Genomic DNA, 21,351 nt, shown 5'->3' with positions numbered 1-21,351 from the left:
GAATACAGGGTTACCAGGTAGTGAGGGGTGAGCGTGAAGCGGGGTATTGGGAAATGAGACTGGAAAGGGCCTGGAGACAGGTACTTACAGGTCTTGGCTGCCCTCAGAGTGCGTTAAGTTGGGTTTTATCTTTGGACATGCTGTGCTGAGGAGTGTGGATGGTGTTTTATATTTTTTAAAAAGGGGGGAGGGGGTGGCAGAGACGACTTTAAGACAAAAAGGAACAGCTCACAAATCAGAACCTCTAAGAAGACAGTAAGAGAGAGGAGGGAGCCCGGAGGAGGGAGAGCTAGCAGGCCCAGGGAGGCACTGAGTCCAGGCTGGAGGTGAGACGCGCCCATGTGGACGGAGGGGAGGAGAGAGACGGAGAGGCAGGGCCAAGGCCCCGGCGGAGAGAAGGCATTAGAAATCTGGCTGCAGGAGAAACAGAGCTCCCGGTACAATCAAACTTGGCTTCCGTACAAATACCTACCGGTTATATACTTGGGAATCTCCTGAGAAGTGCCCTCGGGACCTGCTTTCCATCCTCCCTTTTTTTTAAAGGTTACCCTGGAAGAAGACTGCTCCTTCGCATCAGATTCAGCCAGTGAATGGTGGGTCGTTCTGGTTTGCCGCTGTCGTGAAGATCCAGAATGAGGCTCTAGTACATTTTCAAAAAAGAAAACAAAAAGAAAACTTTTATCAGAGATAAGGATTAGAGTGTTGGGTGAAAACCGATCAGGTTTTTAATCCTGCAACCACCCTGTAAGTGGCTATTACTGTCCTCCCCTTAAGGAGGAGGGATCTCAGGCAGGGAGGTGAGTTGACTTGCCCAAGGTCACATAGCTAGGAGGCAGCACACTAGCTAATCATGTCAGTGTGACACATGAAAGAAACTTGGGTATAACAGATACGAGGGAAATTTTCTCCATATAAATAGTGCAATGTGGCTTTTACACCTAAGCTCCCTTAAATACTATAATCCACATGATTTTGCATACTCAGTCTTTCATCATAATGCTCTGGCACACTCAAGTTGAGAGCCACTATGCTAAGAAAGAAATAAAAGCAGAGTCTCTATACAAATGTCTAGGCATTCAAACCATTCTGACTTTAACACAATATCTCTATGAATATAGGGAAAGATCAGTAGAGAATTTTACAGCCTTCCTGTTTATTTCCATGGCAGTGATAATTATTAAGCCCCTATAATCATGAAACATGTTGCAAGGTCTGTCATTGTGAGGTTTAAATGAGATAATGTGTGCTACGGCTTCTCATTGGCACAGTGGGCATCAATGTTGGATCTGAATCAATTTTCTATTGCTGCCTGATGAACAGCTATCCCCTTCATATCACTTTACAAGGTTCTAAAATCAGCACACAAGTTAAACGCAGATAAGATGAATGCACTGCATTTCTTTTAGGAAATATAGAAGTGTCATTTAATAACTTTTAAGGTACAGATAAAATATATCAGCTCTAAAATACCTACAGCCAATTCTCATTATTCCCAGCAGTTATGTTCTAAAAAGTCACAGCCAACACTGAACTAGTGAACACTGAACCCCTGCTCCTAGAGAAAACAAGTATGTATCTATGTATGTATGTATATATACATCTCACAGAGATTATGATCTTAAATTGCAAGAACAACTCATCCTAGTAGATTCTACTTCCTTTCTCTTACAAAGAGAAAATGAGGTTCAGAAGTGTTAAGTGACCTGCCTGAGGCTGCCCCACAATCGGAATTCAAACCCCGGTGAGAGCTGGAGCTTCTTGCACTACACTGCCCTGTCCCACCAGTCTCCTTCCTCCGGTCATCTCCGTAAGAAGCTGAAGCAGGAAGGCACTGGGAACCTCCACTGGAAATACCCACGTCAGGTGACTCAAAATTTTTCCCACTCTTTGCACCTCCGCGAATGACCATCAAAGTGCCATGAGTACTAAGTTTGGGGTTACAAATTTAGCAACTAGGTGAATTTGCAAATACAAAACTTGCAAATAATGAGGGTCAACTGTATCTATTTTTAACTCAACTCCTTTATCATTTAGATTATGACTATCAAAAGGAGCTGACAAGAGCAATCTGATCCAAATGGAAGTATGTGTAGAGAGCACCATGTATATCTTACCTTTTTGAGTCTGGAAAGGTTTTCCACCTCCATTATGGTACTTTACACCACTATCAGCCACAAAGCCAGAAGATAAAGTCACATTGGTGGGCTGGTTTCTCATTTTCTTAGCATGTTTCCTTTCTTTTGCATTAGACATTTCTGGAAAGAAAGTAATAAATTGAGTACAGGGAGAAGGAACTTCCTTTCAAAAATAAAAATAAATGTAATGAATAAATGTTCATGTGACTCAAAATTTGATTCTTCAATATAATAAATCTCCATTTATTATAGCTGGATTAATGATATCAAAATGTTATCATGATATTGATCTACAGCAAGGACCCCAAGCCCGATTCAACAGAAAATAATAATTTTGTTTTGCACTGTCAAATAATTAAGTCACATACCAGTGTTGACACTGCATAAAGTCTGTTGGAAGAATGAAAAATGAAGTGTGAGATAAGATCCCTATGCCACGGTAAAAAAAATTAAATTAGCTAAACCTGTTTATCAAAACTCTTAGGTGAAACGAGTCACATGAATCAATGAAATATGGGACACACTATTCAGATATGGTAACCTCACCAAAAACTGAACATAAATTACGGATGTTTTCATTTCTACTGCTGAGATGAGGCCAGCTGTACCTTTAATTTAGAATAGCAAAAAGATTTCAGCTTGAAGTAAGAAGGACAAAGGACAAAAACCTAGTGGAGCCTGATTACACAGTAGTTTCTCAACTCTCAAACTCAATGCCCCCTTTCTTTTACTGAATAGTTTGAACACCTGTTTTCTGTTTTTAAATGAAATTCATTAATTACGTAACCTACTAGACACATAACTTTTATCAAAACATGTCCTACAATATGTATCCTCATTGTGATGTAAAGGAGAACTAAAAGTAATTCTAATAAAATAATATCTATTTTCTGTATGTAAATATTTCACCATAACTAGATGGCATTATGAAATAGAGATATTTTCAACCCAGGGAGATAATCACTGACACAGGCACCAACACAGGCACGGGCACAATCTGTAGAGCTGGAGAAAGGTCCTGAAGCCCCCATGCAACAGTCATTAACTCTTTCCTTGCTGACTGTAGGGAGGTCGGACACAGGGAATGGTCCTGCAGGAAAAGGGGGACACTAGGAGGCTGGGAAGCTCAGAGTAGCAGAACCAAGCTATTCTCCAAGCATTTAAATGTTTTAACACTAGTCTTTACTCATACCTAAACATAGAATTACATGTCTGGGGCTTCCCTGGTGGTGCAGCGGTTAAGAATCCACCTGCCAATGCAGGGGACACGGGTTCGAGCCCTGGTCTGGGAAGATGCCACATGCTGTGGAGCAACTAAGCCTGTGTGCCACAACTACTGAGCCTGTGCTCTAGAGCCCGCGAGCCACAACTACTGAAGCCTGTGCGCCACAACTACTGAAGCCCGCGCACCTAGAGCCCGTGCTCTGCAACAAGGGAAGCCACCGCAATGAGAAGCCCGTGAGCAGCAATGAAGACCCAACGCAGCCAAAAATAAATAAATAAATTTATTTTTAAAAAAAGGATTACATGTCTGCAACAGCTACAGAGGCAAAGTAATACCGGTGTGTTGTACTAGTACCTCTAAGAGAAGGTAGTAATGCCACTGGCGACATAATTTCCCAAATTGGTAAACACTCTTTGGTAAAGTACAAAATTTTTTAAAAAGTACAATCTTGCCTAATTTATTGTATTCCTGGAAAATTCAGTGTATATTAAATCCATGAAGCCGATGCTTTCATGCAAAGCAGAGTCAGGTACTGCACCCTGCAGGATGGCTAACATCCCTGACCCCTGCCCAGTAAATGGCAGCAGTGTTACCCCAATCATTATGCCGACCAAAACACCCGCACAAACTTTCAAATGCCACATCCGGATTTGCACCACGTCCAATAAGTAGCACTGAATTAACTACCTTCCATTCACTTACCACCTTTCCAATGCAAGACTTCATGCAAAATTAAGAGTAACCTATGTGGCATAGTGTTTAAGAGCCTTCACTATCTTCCTTAACACTTTTTAGTTGTATAATCTTAGGAAAGTTACTTTCCCTCTTTGAGCTTCGGTCTCTCCTTCTATAAATGGGAATAATCAGCAGGTTGCTATGAGTGTTAAATAAGGTAATGTACATAACACAAATCATGGGGCTTTGCATAAACTAAGGGCTCAGTTTATGGTAGCTCTTATTCTTAAATAATGAATGAAATAACAGAGACTTATGTCATTTCACTTTCTCACTCCATTCTGCTTTGACCTAAATGAAAGACAACCAGATCTACACTCCAAAACATTTTTCAAACTAAAAAATATGTAGGAGGTCAATGGAGTTCTACAGAGCTTGTTGGCTAGTGAAAGACACGATTCAGATCAGTCTGTATTAAGAACCATTCAAAATTATCCTACAAAACAATTTAATCCACCTGCTTGAATCAGAACTTGCCCAGCAAAACAGAGCACTACCTGGGAACCCTGGGTGGGACACCAGGGTTAGGGTAACCTTCAGAAGTCACATCTCTGAGCTTAGGTTCGAGAGCAAAAAATTAGCAGATTGAACTAGCAATGATCCTCAAACAGTTCTGACAGCAGGAGAGAATGAATATAGAATACATCCTTATCAAGTCTGAGAATTTAGTTTAAAATAGCTTCCAGAAGGAATCTTAACTCTTACCTTAACATTCATGTGAATTTTACATCTACTCCTAATAGTCACAGTTTGTGTTTGTTTTCATATCCATTTAGTCAAAATTTTAATGAGCACTAAGTATGTGTCAGGCTTTATAAAAGTGTTTTCTCCCAAATCTTCAAATTGGACATGTCATGTTTTCTCATACAGCATATGATCCCCTGGTTGATCAGACACACCCTTTGGTAGAGTGGACTCTGGTTTGAAAACCTGGGGATTAAAAGGGTTATGTCTGATTTCTTTCAATCTAAAAAATTGGTGACTCAGACTTAATATAAAGTCTGCCTTATGAATACAGGTATGTTGTTTCACAAGAAATATTTTACTCAAGTTTAATTATTTGTAATGCTCCAAGAAAGCACCTTATTTAAAGAATCATATGGTGAACTGTTTTGTAAGTTAAAAACACCTCCTAATTATCCAGTTTAATCAAACTTAACAAGCTTTTGGGTACCTACTATGTTCATAATAGCTTTGGGCTGTGCGTATACCAAAGTAGTACACGGATGCGGCCTCCTTCCTTAAAGAATTAGTCATCTCAGGTAGCCAACACTTACTGAGAACTTCCTGTGTCAGGCACTATTCCCCATGCCTCACTCATCTAGTCTCACAACTCCATGAGGGAAGTACTAGCACTATCCTCATTTCATAAATGAAGAAACTGAAGCACAGAGAGGTCACACAAAGCTTGTCGTTGTACTGGGATTCAAGCCGGGCAGTCTGGCTCTATTCACTATTTTTAAAACAAAGAAAACTTAGGGACTTCCCTGGTGGCGCAGTGGTTAAGAATCCGCCTGCCAATGCAGGGGACACGGGTTCGTGCCCTGGTCCAGGAAGATCCCACATGCCACGGAGCAACTAAGCCCGTGCACCACAACTACTGAGCCTGCGCTCTAGAGCCCGCAGGACAGAACTACCGGTGCCGTGTGCCACAACTACTGGAGCCCACGTGCCTAGAGCCTGTGCTCCGCAACAGGAGAAGCCACCGCAATGAGAAGCCCGCGCACCGCAACTAAGAGTAGCCCCCGTTCACCGCAACTAGAGAAAGCCCGTGCGCAGCAACGAAGACCCAGCGCAGCCAAAAATAAGTAAACAAAAATAAAATAAATTAAAAAAAAAAAACTTAAAGAATAAGACCACATATAATAAGAGACTAAATTTTGCAGTATAGCACAATAGGAAACTGGATAAGGGAAAGAAAAAGTGTGAATCTGCAGGAAAAGTCAATGAGAAAATAGGATTTCACTAGTTGGAACTTAGGGAAGAAAGTATTCAGGAATCTGCTTTGTGAATTCAGGAGTGAGGATGCTGGATGACTAGACTAGAACGGGAAGAGACAGTAGAAGGGGATAAAACTGAGTAGGCAAGGGGAGGCCAAAACTAAACCAATGAAAAAGCCAGAAGTTGGAAAGCCAAAACCTTAGCAGTATGTAGAACAAAATGAGAGGGAATAACGAGGATTTTCTTATATTCCGTTTCAGAAGCAGGGTAGGGCAGGGATTTTGCCAGTCTTTTTCACTGCTGCATCTCCAGGACCTAGCCTTGCACAAAGCAGGGACTCAATATATATATTTGTTGAATGTACATGTGCATGCATAAATGGAGTGAAACGTGCCTATAATGCGTATATTAACAGTAAAAAATATTTAGCCAAGTGCCACCGCTTCTGATACAGCATGACCGAATATCTGCCAAGAGAACAGCTCTGGGGCCATTTGCTGGACCAAGACCTATAATCTCCTACCTGAAATCAGATCCCAGTCACTAGGCTTCTGCTGAGATAGAAAGGGAACGCAGAGACACCTTGAAAATCTTGGGGAGCTCTCCCAGAGAAGGGAGCATGGGAGGGGGGAGGTGAACAATGTCCAGGTCTCAGCGTGGTCCCCTCAATGGCCCATCTTATTCCTTTAGGATGTGCAAGCCTGCTCTCAGGACGGCCTCTGCCCCGAGGGGCAATGCAGAGAAATGACAGACACAGTGGGCTCGGTCACAGGGGCTGAAGTGTAAGTAGATGAAGTAGGGGGTCCCCGGAGAAAGAGAACCAGGCATGGATTTCTTGACATAAGAGAAGCCATTTTTGGCCCAAGCCATTTGGTGATCTAAGCCTGGCCACAATGCTTGCCTTTAAACAGGTCTCAGTAATAGTGATCTTACGGGAAATAAAGAACAAACGACTGTTATCAGGCAAGAGAAGTAACAATAGTAAAAATCAGTTGTAAACTCCCATTTCTATTTCCATGACAAAGGTTAGCCTGAAGCACTTTCTTGAGCTGTTTTGCAGAATCTGAACCCCCTCCGCACTCAATCACCAGATCAACAGAACCTAACGGATGATGATGTTGACCTTTCTTATGACCCTTGTGGTTTCAACTAAAGCTTGGACTCTGTTGACCTTTGCCACAATACAATGCTGAATTCCCCTCTGCTGGAGCCCCTTCATGAATATGCATGTATCCTTAGCTTAAAACTTCCCCAATTTTTCTGTTGGGGAGATACTGCTTTGGGAAAGATCCCCGGTGTTCTCCTTACTTGCAGCGAGTAATAAATCCTTCTTTCTCCTGATCTTTGTCTTGGTTGGGTTTTTTGGTTTTGTTTAGTTTTGTTTGTCTTGACACCCTCCAAGACGTGAACCCAGTTCTTGGGTAACAGAAAGAGGTGCCGGGCAGGAAGAGGGGCCCCTGCGCAGGCAGCAAGAGAAGAGTAGGTCAACTGGATGTCAGGGAGAGAATCGGAGGGGAGACCGGCCAGTACTGGGGCGCCGGTGGGGACCGCCACACACACTCCCTCATACTTGCGAACCCTGGCGGACGCCAGCCCCTCACGACCTACCTGCCAGACGCTCCGTGGTCCCAGGTCAGGATGACAATGTTCTACCACAGTCCCCGACGCGACGTGCGCGGCGAGAGAGCTGGAGGGCGCATGCGCCACTGTGACTGCGGCCTCCACGTGGCCCGGAGTCGTATGGAAACTACAACTCCCAGTATACCGAGCGAACCCCCCCCCCCTCCCCCGCCAACCAGCGACTCTTTAAAGCAGGGATTCTAGCCTCAGCTGTTTAGACCCGTGAGACACGAGTAGGAGCCGCGTACGGGGTAGTTGTCTCCGAGGGGCGGCAAGGGAAAAGGATTAGCCATGTCGTCTTTGATCAGAAAGGTGATCAGCACCGCGAAAGCCCCAGCGGCCATTGGTCCCTACAGGTACAGGAGGCCTCTGGGAGCTGAGAAGGACGCGGGGCCGGTGGGGTCGGAGGTTGTGGGGTCGGAAGTTGGGGGCTTGGGCCAGTCCGGGTCCGAGCTGCGGCGGGCCTTTGGGGTTCACCGGGCAACCTCATACAACATGCTGAACCCGGAAACGGAACCCGGGAAAGCGGAAAGCCCACCGAGAGACCTACTATGTGTTATAAAATTATATATTTTGTATTTAAAATTATAAAGAAAGAAGATAACGGTCTGCAAATCAGGGAAAATGCCATGAAATGAAAGATAGGAAAGTTGGGAGCATGTTGGAAAACAAACTATAGGGAACTAGAAAATTAGAAATGAGAATATCTTGTTTTCTAAATAACCGTGAAATGGGGTAAAACAAATTTTACTTCTGAATTTAAATTGATATTGTTTTCTTTATCAAAAAAATTTTTTTAAACATTTAATGCCATTGAATTGTGTACCTTAAAATGGTAAATTTTATTTTTATATAAATTTATTTATTTATTTATGGCTGTGTTAGGTCTTAGTTGCGGTGCACGGGCTTCTCATCGCGGTGGCTTCTCGTGTTGCGGAGTACGGGCTCTAGGCGCTCGGGCTTCAGTAGTTGTGGCGCACGGGCTCTAGAGCGCAGGTTCAGTAGTTGTGGCGCACAGGCTTAGTTGCTCCGTGGCATGTGGGATCTTCCTGGACCAGGGCTCGAACCTGTGTCCCCTGCATTAGCAGGTGGATTCTTAACCACTGCGCCACCAGGGAAGTCCCTAAAATGGGAAATTTTATGTTTGATGTATATTTTTTATCACAGTTAAGAGAAACAATGGCGGGGCTTTCTTTATCCAAAAACTAATAAATTGCCTTTGAAGTTGATGTGTTTGGCTCTCTTTCAGGTCTCAGTGTAGCTTATGCTTTTTCCTGTGATCTTATCCTAATTCTGATATTTAGTATCCTCATTACAGAAATAATCAGTTCCAAAAGTAAGCACTTTGCAGAAAAGTGTACCCTCACAGGTGGATCCTTAATTGACCCTTCAGCAGTGATTACCCTTGTCTAATTACTTACTTTCTTAAGAGTGCTCTTGGCCTTGCTTTCTTTTGGTTTACAGCTTTATTGAGTTGTAAGTTACATTTAAAATTCACCATTTTAAGTGTAGAGTTCCATGAGTTTGGGTAAATGTATCGAGTCGTGCGCCTACTACCACAATCAAGTTTTTGAACATTTACATCACCCCCGCAAACCACCCCCCCTTGCAAAAAAAAATCCCTCATACCCGTTTGTGTTCAATTCCCACCCCTACCCCTGACCTCAGGCAGCCACTAATCTACTTTCTGCTGCTTTTTTTGTTTGTTTTTTCTAGAATTTTGTATAAGTAGAATCAAATAATATGTAGTCTTTAGTTGGATCTATCCGTGGGTGTTTTTTAATTTTTGTTTTTCCTTTTTGCTATCATGAATAATGCTGTTCTGAATATCCATGTAAAGTCTTCGGACATATTTCTTTTGAGTAGTTGTCTAAGAAAGAAGTTGCTGGGTTGTATTTTTTTTTTTTTTTGGCCGTGCCTCGCAGTTTGCGGGATCTTAGTTCCCCTACCAGGGACTGAACCAGGGCCCTCGGCAGTGAAAGCGCGTCCTAACCATTGGACCGCCAGGGAATTCCCTGTTTAAATTTTTAAGAAACTGCCAAACTATTTTCCAGAGTGTGTGTACTATTTTGCATTCGCACCAACAAAGTATGAAGGTTCCAGTTTCTCCACATCCTCATCAATACTTGTTACTATCAGTGATGCTTTATTGTGTGTGATGGTATCATAAGTATGGCTTTGGTTTGCATTACTCCTTCACTTTTTGCATGTCTTCTTTAGTGAAGTGTCTGTTCAGATCACTTGCCGATTTTTTACTGAGTTGTCTTTATATTATTGAGTTGTAAGAGTTCTTTATATATTCTGAATACAAGTCCTTTGCTAAATATGTGTTTTGCAGATATTTTCTCCTAATCCGTGACTTGGGCTTTCATTTTCTTAAAGATGTCTTTCAGTAAGCAAAAGGTTTTAATTTCAATGAAGTCCAATTATCAATTTTTTTTATTTTACATTTTGTTCTTTTTGTGTCTTAGCAAAGAAATCTTTTAGCATTGAGTTTTACATTTTATATTTATGTTTTACATTTATCCTGGATTTCTGTTCATTGCAGTCAGGCTGTGTTAGTCGACAGGACCATTTACATTTCAGGACAGCTAGGCATGGATCCTGCAAGTGGACAGCTTGTGCCAGGAGGGGTGGCAGAAGAGGCTAAACAAGTGAGTCATTTTCCACATTTGAAGTTCCCTTCTCTACTCCTTTTTAATATTGAGTATTAAGAATCCATTTGGCTGATTTGTTTATTATAGAGATAATCAGATAAGTACTTTTTAAGTTACTGGTTGACTTAAGACAGTTTTATGTCAGTAGAAAGTTGGAAATGTGATGAATCATTTAACAACCAAAAAAAAAAAAAAAAAGATTTTACTTTCCAAGGTGACCTTAAACCTGAATTATTGGATATCAACTAAACTTATTGTGGTAATGATTTCACAGTATATACATGTATCAAATCATCATGTTATATACCTAAAACTAATAAATGTTATATGTCAATTATATCTCAGTAAAATGGGAGGGAAAAACCCTGAATTATTGAAAACATCTTGCCACTTCCACATGGGTTGGGAAATTGTTTTATCAGGGCCAATGACCTGCAAAAAAAAAAAAATCCACCACCACAAAAGTAAAAGTCAACATTTTGTTAGAAAGAGAAATATCAAAGGTTACATGCAGTATACGTTTTTTTAAATAAGAATGGGAGATATAATTCTAATCCAATAAATGGAATTAAATTATAATTTAATACCTTCACTGAGTCATTTGTAATATCCAAAGATAGAAAACAACCTAAATGTCCATCCATGAGGAGCTAGTTAAATAAATCATGCTAGATCTGTACAACTAAATTCATGTGGAAAGATCTCCAAGATAAATTATTATATGATAAAATAAAACCAAGATGCAGAACAGCATGCACAATAAGCTACCATCTGTGTGTGTGTCTAAGGATACATACATTTATGTTGGTACAAGCATTGACTGTCTCTGGAAGGATATACAAGAAACTAGAAACAGTGGTTACCTTTGATGAAGGAAACTGGGGAGGGGGAGTAAGGGTGGAAGACATCTTTTCACTGTATATGCTTTTTTATAGCTTTTGAATATTTTGTCATATCTATGTATTAACTATTTAGAAGATTAATTTTTTTAAATCATAACTATCATAATGTGACCAAAGTGGAAGAATGAATTGAAAAATAATAAAAAGGAAAAAAACCTTTTTAAAATCAAATATTGCTTTAAAGAAAACAGGTTTTAATGCTTACTAGCTCATACTTGTCCTCAGAGTGATATGGAATTAGGAGCCCCAGTAATAATTTCTGTTTTAGCTTAGTGGACTTTGGCTGAGAATTTCACCATTCTAGCACTGAGGAAGAGACTTCAGTCTTTTTCCTCACAAAAGGAGGCAACTTCTCACTGTATTTCAGAAAGATTCATTCCATTAAAGAAAGCCAAGAAGCAATTCACTTGTATAGAGGTGGCCTACAAAGAGTAGAATTTCCTAGAAAAGGGAGATTTTTCTGCAACATAGGCTATTTAAGGAGATATTAGTAAAGATGGTTAACTGAATTGAATTAAAGCTTCAATGTAGCATCAGTGCCTTAGGCCTTTCTTACCTCTGTTCACAGGCTCTTACAAACATGGGTGAAATTCTGAAAGCAGCGAGCTGTGACTTCACGAATGGTGAGCAACTTGATATTATTTCACATTTCTGTTTGATATTTCTTTGGTCTTTTTGAAGAACACATGGCATCCAGTAATATGTCATGCCATATCTTTGTTATTTGAAGTTGGTTTAATTTCAGTCCCATTTTAATCAAGAGAGTCCAGAGCCATATATATAATATCAATGAAAAATTAATCATTAGTCAATCTAAGAAAAAAATGGAAAATTTTATTTGACCCAACCTGAGGATTATAACCTGGCAGACTTACAGAAAGATCAGAGGACTGTTGCGAAGAGGTAAGGGGAAAGGCCAGAATATATATGATTTTGGAAAAGGGTACATGCAATCAAAATGGCACACATCTTGGTAGAAGGTTACTGCTGTTTGCGAGGAACAGCTATCTTAGTTAATGGTTTTAGTGCTTCTCTTAGTATGGGAACATGTGAAAAACTAGGTTCATAAAATTTTCTCCAGAAAATATCTGAGGGCCGGTACTGCCAGTTTTCCCAGAGCACAAAGTGCCTTATCCTGATCTTTTCCCTGAATTCCTTTCTCAATGTATTGTAGGTCAGCGACTGCAGTGGCTAATGACTTGATTCTTGTAGAACTGGATGGTGGGCAACATTCTTACTTTACAATCCCCTCTCTTTCGATCTTAATTTCAGCCACGGTTTGGGAGGCATTTCGTGACCAATTTGTCTTGCGGTGCTAGAAATGCTCATTCCCAGGTCAGGCGAGGATTTCAATGATATGCCACTCAATGTGCTGTTAGTGGGCTAAAGCTCTGTTCATAGTAGCCAAAAGCCAGGAAATGATTCTCTCTTGTTGCTTCTTCCCATATCTAGAGTTACACTATTATAATCATTGATCCTGTAGAACTATATTTTAGGTAAATAATTTCAAGTCATCTAGTTATTTATGGGAGGCTCAGTCACATTTGATAATGCAAGAAACAATAATCTTGTAAAATAGGCAGAACACAAGTAATATAGCTAGTGACATTAATAAGGTCATAAGTAAGTAATGTTATGTTCTAAGGGGTTACATGGCTAGCACCAGCAGAAGAAGAACTGAACGTTATGGTTGGGCAGGTATTTCTATTGTTGGAGGGGTCCGGCTAATGCTCAGTGCAGATGCACACTGCACACTAGAGGGGAGAGAGGAGGACTAAATGGGCAGAGAAAAAATTTTTATGTTTAAATTTTTCTTGTCTTGCCTTAAAATATGAATTTTATTTCATCAGTACTGTTTTTCTAAGTAACGTTTTGGATTAGACCAAATAACTAAATAAACCTAATGACAATGTATATATCTCCTAGTGGTAAAAACAACTGTTTTGCTGGCTGACATAAACGACTTCAATACTGTCAATGACATCTACAAACAATGTAAGTAATTTGGCTTTATTACTGTTTTCCATTTTAAAGAGAAATATATCTATTAACCTTAATAAGTGTCCATTATGAATTAGGAATGTTGGGAGATGCAAAAGAAATGGTCATAGATCCTGTCCTAAAAGAATTAATAGCCTGATTAGAAACACACAGTGTGGGCCCCATGAAAACATCCAAGATATTTCTATTGCATTCCCTAGAATAACATACTACAACCAGACAAATCCATTTCCCTAAAGCTTAATTTTGTTACACCCTTCCCAGGCTTTCTAAGCCCTCCTAATCATTTTTCAACATATAGATTGTATTTATTTTCGCTGTGATAAGATCTAGCCACCACCTCTGTTCTACTCTCTCAGAATCATTAGCTGGTTAGTTAATATTTCTGTGCCTTGGTTTCCTCATATGCAAAATGGGGATAAAACCTTATAAGGTTGTTGGAATCTTAAATGAGTTAATACAACATGTAAACATGTTAGAACAGATGCTGGCACGTTGTAAGCACTCAGTAAGTGTTATCTGTTATTATTAACATTGCTGTCCTAGTGGGGAAAATGAGTATCCCTACCACCTGGTGAGATAAGACAAAGGTATAACACGGAAAAGGCATCATTACTTATAATTATCACTTTAAAAACAACCTCCTTCATGTCAAACAAGATCAAAGTGTCAGAGTATGTGAGTATTTTCATTTTTTTTCCCAGAAAACTAAGATATTTTTTTAAATATTAAACATCATGGGAATCATGGCAAAGTATTTTATCAAACAAATATAAGTATGAGCTTCTTTTTTTCCACGTCGCTTATATCTAAGAACTGACACATATCTGAAGCACTTACCAGATTCTTGATCCTGCAGTGTTGAGTTTCAGCATAGTATCTGAAAACTAAAATGAAATTCTTTTAAATTTAGATTTCCAGAGTAATTTTCCTGCAAGAGCTGCTTACCAGGTTGCTGCTTTGCCCAAAGTAAGTACACATTTGTCTTAAAATTAAGAAAATTAAAAATCAAGGCCACACATGGACATGAACACAACGGAATCAGAGTACTTAAATTGTGAGAAAAAGTAAAATAGCAGCTGTATTGTTTTACTGTTACTTAGAGACTATAAATTGAGCCAAGTCTGTGAGTTCTGCAGTAAAAATTTTACTTTTCTATCGTATAATAAAAAATCTAGGGAATTCCCTAGCGGTCAGTCCAGTGGTTAGGACTCTGCGCTTTCACTGCCAAGGTCCCGGGTTTGATCCTTGGTCTGATCCTTGGTCGGGGAACTAAGCCCGCAAGCCACACAGCGTGGCCAAAACAAAAACAAAAACAAAAAACAAAAAAACACTAGACCTTCTATTAGAAAAAATCATCTGAAAACCAATGGCTCATAGATCTCTCACCATTCCTACTTTGGTATTCTGGTCGAACTAGAAGCTCTTCCTATGCCCCTTAGCAGCACAGTATTTCTACCTATAAAGAAGCAGCTCTCATGGACTAATGGCAATTTTCCACTAAAGAAATTTATCTTCTATGAGTGGTATTTTTGTTGCTTTAATTTGTTGTTACTTGGAATGATCAGTATCATCAAATTTATTAAGGTATAGAATGTGATAGAAGGAGCTCCGAACTTGGAGTTATAAGACATGGGTTTGAACCTCTGCTGTTTAGTTTTGTGTCCTGGGATGGGTTAAACAACCTTTCTAAGCTACAGTGTATCCTCTGCATTGAGAGAACCCCTGATAACAGAGGTGCTGCGGGAATCACGTGAGCTAACATAGACGAACACATTGAGCATGGTAACCTGGCCTACTGTAGATTCTTGGTGCATGTGCCCCCTCCTTTACTTCTTTGATAAGTTTAATGTTAAAAATGCATATGTTAAAAATTGCATATGTTTTTAGTAGGTATTATGGCGCTCTCTTAATTTATTCATTATTTTCCTGACAGGGAGGCCGTGTTGAGATTGAAGCAGTAGCTGTCCAAGGACCTCTCGTGACAGCATCACTCTAAGTGGGCCCAGTGTTATTTAGCCTGGAATTTTAATAATGTTTTTAAATTAACATCTTAATTTTTACAGTATTTGTTGGAAAGTGTAAGGTTGACTGAAATATCTGAAGTTATTATGGAAATACCATATAATAAGGGGAATTGAACATGAGTTGAAGATTAATGATGAACCTAGTTACTGATGTTATAAATTACACTTCTGTAGCACTCATATTACTGGATGTGGGAAAAGAGACACACATTACATAGTTACTCAGAAAAATAAAAGTAAAGGGAAATAGCATGTAGGAAAGATGAGTTACTATTCCTGAGAAATAATAAAGAGCACACCTAATTCAATTAAACTCTGTTAATTTAATGATGTGAACTATTTAGTTCTCATGTCAGATACATGATTCTGCTTTTACTTGAGTAAAATTAAAGCATTTAAGTTTGAATGGTAGAGGTAAAGGAGAAGAAACTGGACCAAATTTTATATGGATAATATTTTTCTAATGGAAATAAAATAGCATGCAGATTTTCCTTTGTGTGATTCTGTTCACTTATTTTTTAACAGTTTAATGTATACACTAAATCCTATTACCTAAATAAAGGTGGGGGAACTATGAGGTTTAAATTCCAACTTTTTTTCTCAAAGCTTACTGCGGCCTTTACATTTTTACACCGTGGTAATAAGGCTATGTATAACCATTTTGTGTTTGTTCTTTGAAGTCTTTTAACATTTTTAGAAACTACTACATGAATACCTCCTTGTTGTAGAATAAATTCCAACACAGAATTATGTAGATTAAAAAGTAAAAGTCCCAGGACTTCCCTGGTGGTGCAGTGGTTAAGGATCCACCTGCCAATGCAGGGGACACAGGTTTGAGCCCTGGTCCGGGAAGATCCCACATGCCACGTAGCAACTAAGCCCATGCGCCACAACTACTGAGCCTGCGCTCTAGAGCCCGAGCTAGAACTACTGAGCCCACGAGTCACAACTACTGGAGCCCGTGTGCTTAAAAGCCCGTGCGCCACAGCAAGAGAAGCCACTGCAATAAGAAGCCCGCACACCACAACGAAGAGTAGCCCCCACTCGCCACAACTAGAGAAAGCCCGTGCACAGCAATGAAGACCCAAAGCAGCCAAAAATAAATATATAAATAAATTTTTTTAAAAAAAAGTAAAATTCCCCTTCACTCACTGGCCATTCCACTCACCTCCCCAAAGACGACCACTGCTAAGAGTTTTGAGTGTAACCAGCAGATAGTTTTCTATTCATTATATACTTAATCATCTAGTTTGGTTTTGGCTTGTTGACATAAATGGAGCTTTACTGTTTATATTATTCTACAGATTGCTTTTTTCTTGTCTTGAAGGTCTTCCATGTAACTACATATTGATCCTACCTCATTTTTAAAGCTGTTGCGGAGTCGTCTTTTGTGTAAATGTGCCTTAGGTGATTTAACCATTGATCCAAACAATTCCATATTTGCAAAATTATCATATCAATGCTGCTGTAACATTCTTACATACACACATAACATTTTACATATACCTATTTGTTTGAGGTTAATTTAGAAATGTCATGCTAATTTGAAAAGTTTGGTAAACCAAAAGATAATATTAGAAGCACTTGGGAAGAGCAGTTTTAACACATTGGCTAGAGATGTATTAATGTCTTTTGTTACCTGAACGTTATTGACCAGAGAGACATATCAATATCACTTAATAACAAATCACCGGCCATAGGAGTTAGTTTCTGCAAAAATCGCCCAGTCAATAACGAGTTTAAGAGCACAGACTTTGGAGTAATTCTAACGGGATTCAAGGCCCAGATCTACCACTTATTAGCTGTATGATCTTGAGCTAGTTATTTAACCTCTTTAAGTCTCAGTTTCTTGAGAGATAATAATTGCACCTTCTCAAAGGTATGTTGTAAGGATTAAATAAGATAATGTATATGGAAAGTACTTAGCAGTGTCTAGCATACAGCAAAGGATCAAAAAAGCTCTCACTATTCATCAGTATTTAATAATTATCATATAGAATAATGTGCTAGATGGAAAAGTTTCTGCTATTTACATACCTAAATTTATTGACATAAAAGATAAGGATGAGGATTCTTCAAGGATGTAGAGTTGGGGAGTATAGCACTATGAGTTGATAAACAAGATTAGGCCCTGAAAATTATTTTAGACATTTTTACATGAAGCAGTACAGTGCAGTAGTCAAGGGTGTAGGCTCTGGAGCCAAACTACTTGATTTCAAATTCTATTCCACCACTTATTAGCTTTGTAACTTTGGGCTAGTTACTTAAGTTCTCTGTTCTGTTTCTTCTGTAAAATATCTCCTTTGTTTCATCTGTAAAATGGGGATATTACTAGGACCTACCTTATAAAGTTGTTGTAAGGTTTAAATAAGTTAATATGTATAGAGCACTTAGAATAATGCCTGGCACATAGCTATGATGATAATGATAGAAACCTTTCTGTTATTTGGCAATAAAAAGAAATGAGGGAATTCCCTGGTGGTCTAGTGGTTAGGATTTGGCACTTTCACTGCCATGGACTGGGTTCAGTCCCTGGTTGGGGAACTGAGATCCTCTAAGCCGTGTGGCACAGCCAAAAAAGAAAAAAGAAATAAGCTATCAAGCCACAAAAAGACATAGGGAACCTTAGATGCACGTTACTAAATGAAAGAAGTCAATCTGAGAAGATAACATACTGTATGATTCCAACTATGTGACATTCTGGGAAAGGCAAAACTTTGGAGACAGTAAAGAGATTAGTGGTTGCCAGGGTGGCGGAGGAAGTAGGGGAGGGATCAACAGGTGAAGCACAGGAGATGTTTAGGGCAGTGAAACTACTATGTATGATACTGTAATGGTAGATACATATCATGCATTTATCAACAATAGAATGTACAACTCAAAGAGTGAACCCTCATGTAAACTAGGGGCTTTAGCTAATAATAATGTGTCGGTGTTCATCAATTGAAACAAAGATACCACACTAATTAAAGACGTTAATAATTGGGGAAACTGTGCAGTGGGGAGGAGGAGTATTTGGGTACTCTTTGTACATACAAATGCCCTGGAAAATTTAAACCTTTTTTTTAAGGACTGTAGTAATGCAGTCTGTGGTAGACTGTTAAGTGAAAGGTCTTTTCCCTTTCAGTTAAAAAATGTTGCTCATAGTTAACTGGTATTGCCTAAAAATATAAAGACTTGGGAAAGGGCTTCCCTGGCGGCACAGTGGTTAAGAATCCACCTGCCAATGCAGGGGACACAGGTTCGAGCCCTGGTCTGGGAAAATCCCACATGCCGCGGAGCAGTTAAGCCCACGCGCTACAACTACTGAGCCTGCGCTCTAGAGCCCGCGAGCCACAACTACTGAAGCCCGCGTGCCACAACTGCTGAGGCCCGCGCACCTAGAGCCCATGCTCTGTAACAAGAGAAGCCACCGCAATGAGAAGTCCATGTACCGCAACGAAGAGTAGCCCCAGCTCACCGCAACTAGAAAAAGCCCACGTGCAGCAACGAAGACACAATGAAGCCAAAAATAAATAAATCATATATAAATAAATAAATAAATAAAAAGACTTAGGAAAATCAGCAGGTGACAAACACCCCCAGCAAAGTGTGCTTGGAAAAATGTTGGCAGGTGATGAAATTTGTCTAGGACAATACCTGAGTTTATGTTACCCATCAAAACCGGTTTATTATCCACTACTTCACACTTATCAAAGAAGCTATGTAATTTATATGCATGGTTTAAACAATAATAAAATGAACACCTACGTACCAAATCCAGCCCAAGAAAGGAACATCACCAATTCTCTGGGAGCCCTGCATAAACCATTACCCTCACTTCTGCCAAAGGTAACTACAGTCCTAAATTTTATATGAATTATTCTGGTTTGTCTTTATAGTTTTGCCATTTAGAAGTTATGCATTCAAATAAGAAGTGAAGATCATTTAGTTTTGCCTGATTTTAACTTTTATATTAATAAAATACAACATATATTTGTCTGACTTGTTTTCACTCAATATTATGGTCTAAAAAAATTTTAAACATCTAATACCAAGCAGATACAAAAGAATGTTGACCACCCACGTTCCTACCACACAGTTTGAGAAAAAGAACATTCTTACTGCTATATAAGACCAGATATGATGCTCCAATCCGGATGTCCCCTTCCCTCCCATCTCAGAGGAAACCTGAATTTTGCATTTATCATTTCTTCTTTCTTCTGTTATCATATGTTTGAATCATTGACATATTTTAAGTCTCTGAGCTGAAACAAAAATGAAATCATATTTGCATTGTTATTTGTTTTTAAAGGAATGTCTTTGACATGTCACCATTGAGTATGATGCTTCCTATTGATTTTCTTTTAATAAATTTATTTATATATTTATTTTTGGCTGTGTTGGGTCTTCGTTGCTGCGCGCGGCCTTTCTCTAGTTGCGGGGCGCGAGGCCTACTCTTCGTTGCGGTGCACAGGCTTCTCATTGCAGTGGCTTCTCTTGTTGCAGAGTACGGGCTCTAGGCGCACAGGCTTCAGTAGTTGTGGCTCGAGGGCTTAGTTGCTCCTCATCATGTGGGATCTTCCTGGACCTGGGCTCAAACCCGTGTTCCCTGCATTGGCAGGCGGATTCTTAACCACTGTGTCACCAGGGAAGCCCCACTATTGTTTTTTATATATCCCTTTTATTAGATCAAGAAAATTTCCTTCTAGCCGTACTTTGCTAAAAGCCCTTCCTCCCTTCCTTCCACAAATACTTAATAAGCCAGATACTGTCACAAGTACCGTGATTTCCACAATAAACAGCCTAAAATTCTTGCCCTCAGGAAATTTACACAAACAAAGCAAGTAAATTATATACTAGGGAAATATATATCATAGGGATAGAAAATAGATTAGAGCTTACCAGGGGTTGGGAGTAGCAAGCTATGGGGAGCTATTGCTTAATGGGTTACAGTTTCTGTTGGAAGAGATGGAAGAGTTTTGGAAATAATTGGGATGGTTGCACAGCATTGTGAATGTATTTAGTGCCACTGAACTGTACACTTAAAAACAGTTAAAATGGTAAATTTTGTTATCTATATTTTACCACAATTTTTTAAAGTAAGAAAGAAAAACCAGACGCAAAAAATTATGTTAAAATGTTAAGAGCTTTAGGGAAAAGCAAAGCAAGGGGAGTTGGAGAGTATAGGGGATTGCAGGTTTAATAGGGTCAGTGAGGTGACACTGGAGTTTAAAATGGTTGCTGAAATTTGTTGAATTTTTCCTGTTATCTATGAGGTCGTGATATGATTTTTTTCATTCAGTTTGCTAATATGGTAAAATACAACTATAGTAATGAATTTTTTATAATGTAGAACCAACCTTTCATTCCTAGATAAATTCAATTTGGTCAACATATATATTATAATGTATGTTTTATACACTCAAATTTAGAATGATGTATTTTTTTTTTTTAAGATTTTTAATTTTTATTTATTTATTTATGGCTGTGTTGGGTCTTCGTTTCTGTGCGAGGGATTTCTCTAGTTGTGGCAAGCGGGGGCCACTCTTCATCGCGGTGCGCGGGCCTCTCGCTATCGCGGCCTCTCTTGCTGCGGAGCACAGGCTCCAGACGCGCAGGCTCAGTAATTGTGGCTCACGAGCCTAGTTGCTCCGCGGCATGTGGGATCTTCCCAGACCAGGGCTCGAACCCGTGTCGCCTGCATTGGCAGGCAGATTCTCAACCACTGCGCCACCAGGGAAGCCCGATGCATTTTTTTTTTGTTTAGGATCTTTACATTTATGTTCATCTGTGAGACTGGTTTTTTTCTTTTATAAAAGAGTTTATGGTTGTAAATATCTATCCTTGAATGTTTGATGGCGTTTACCTATGAAACTGTTGGGGCTTGGTATTTTCTTTGGGAAAAAATTTTAAATTACTGGTTCAATTTGTTTCATGGTAGCAGGAACATTCAGATTTTCTAGTCTTTACTTCAGTTTGCGGTCATTTACATTGTTGTAGAATTTGCACACTTCATCTAAATTTCACCTTTTTAATCTCTTGCATCTGTATTCAAGTGCCTTCATTTCATCTAATATAGTTTATTTGTGCTTCTATTGTTTTTTAATCAGTCTTGCCCAGAAGTTT

At 39.5% G+C, this 21,351-nt stretch overlaps 2 protein-coding genes and 1 long non-coding RNA gene across 6 annotated transcripts in view; 1 reads left to right on the top strand and 2 right to left on the bottom strand.

Moving 5' to 3' along the window:
• Positions 1-7,752, bottom strand: part of POP1 (POP1 homolog, ribonuclease P/MRP subunit) — a 47,481-nt gene extending 39,729 nt beyond the window's left edge. For 3 of the 4 annotated variants that reach the window (XM_082432684.1, XM_082432687.1, XM_082432685.1), the window contains exons 1-3: positions 7,645-7,752; positions 2,115-2,255; positions 473-640 (exon numbers count right to left, since the gene is read on the bottom strand). In XM_082432684.1, the coding sequence (XP_082288810.1) occupies positions 473-640; positions 2,115-2,253 (307 nt within the window). In that variant the 5' untranslated portion in view covers positions 2,254-2,255; positions 7,645-7,752. The remainder of the gene's footprint in view (positions 1-472; positions 641-2,114; positions 2,256-7,644) is intronic. The other variant, XM_082432686.1, reaches the window with a different exon arrangement.
• LOC309646461 overlaps positions 1-21,351 on the bottom strand; it is a 98,800-nt gene that overhangs the window by 41,071 nt on the left and 36,378 nt on the right. The window lies entirely within an intron of this gene.
• RIDA (reactive intermediate imine deaminase A) lies at positions 7,819-15,820 on the top strand. The gene is made up of 6 exons (XM_082432792.1): positions 7,819-8,012; positions 10,205-10,310; positions 11,784-11,838; positions 13,142-13,210; positions 14,130-14,185; positions 15,153-15,820. Exons 1-6 carry the CDS (start codon positions 7,948-7,950, stop codon positions 15,213-15,215), a joined length of 414 nt encoding a protein of 137 aa, XP_082288918.1. The 5' UTR covers positions 7,819-7,947; the 3' UTR covers positions 15,216-15,820.

This window comes from Balaenoptera physalus (genome assembly GCF_965194825.1).
Source record: "Balaenoptera physalus genome assembly, chromosome: 17".
NCBI classification, from domain to species: domain Eukaryota; kingdom Metazoa; phylum Chordata; class Mammalia; order Artiodactyla; family Balaenopteridae; genus Balaenoptera; species Balaenoptera physalus.
The sequence above is the reverse complement of the archived record's forward strand: the minus strand, read 5'-3'. Positions and strand labels throughout refer to the sequence as shown.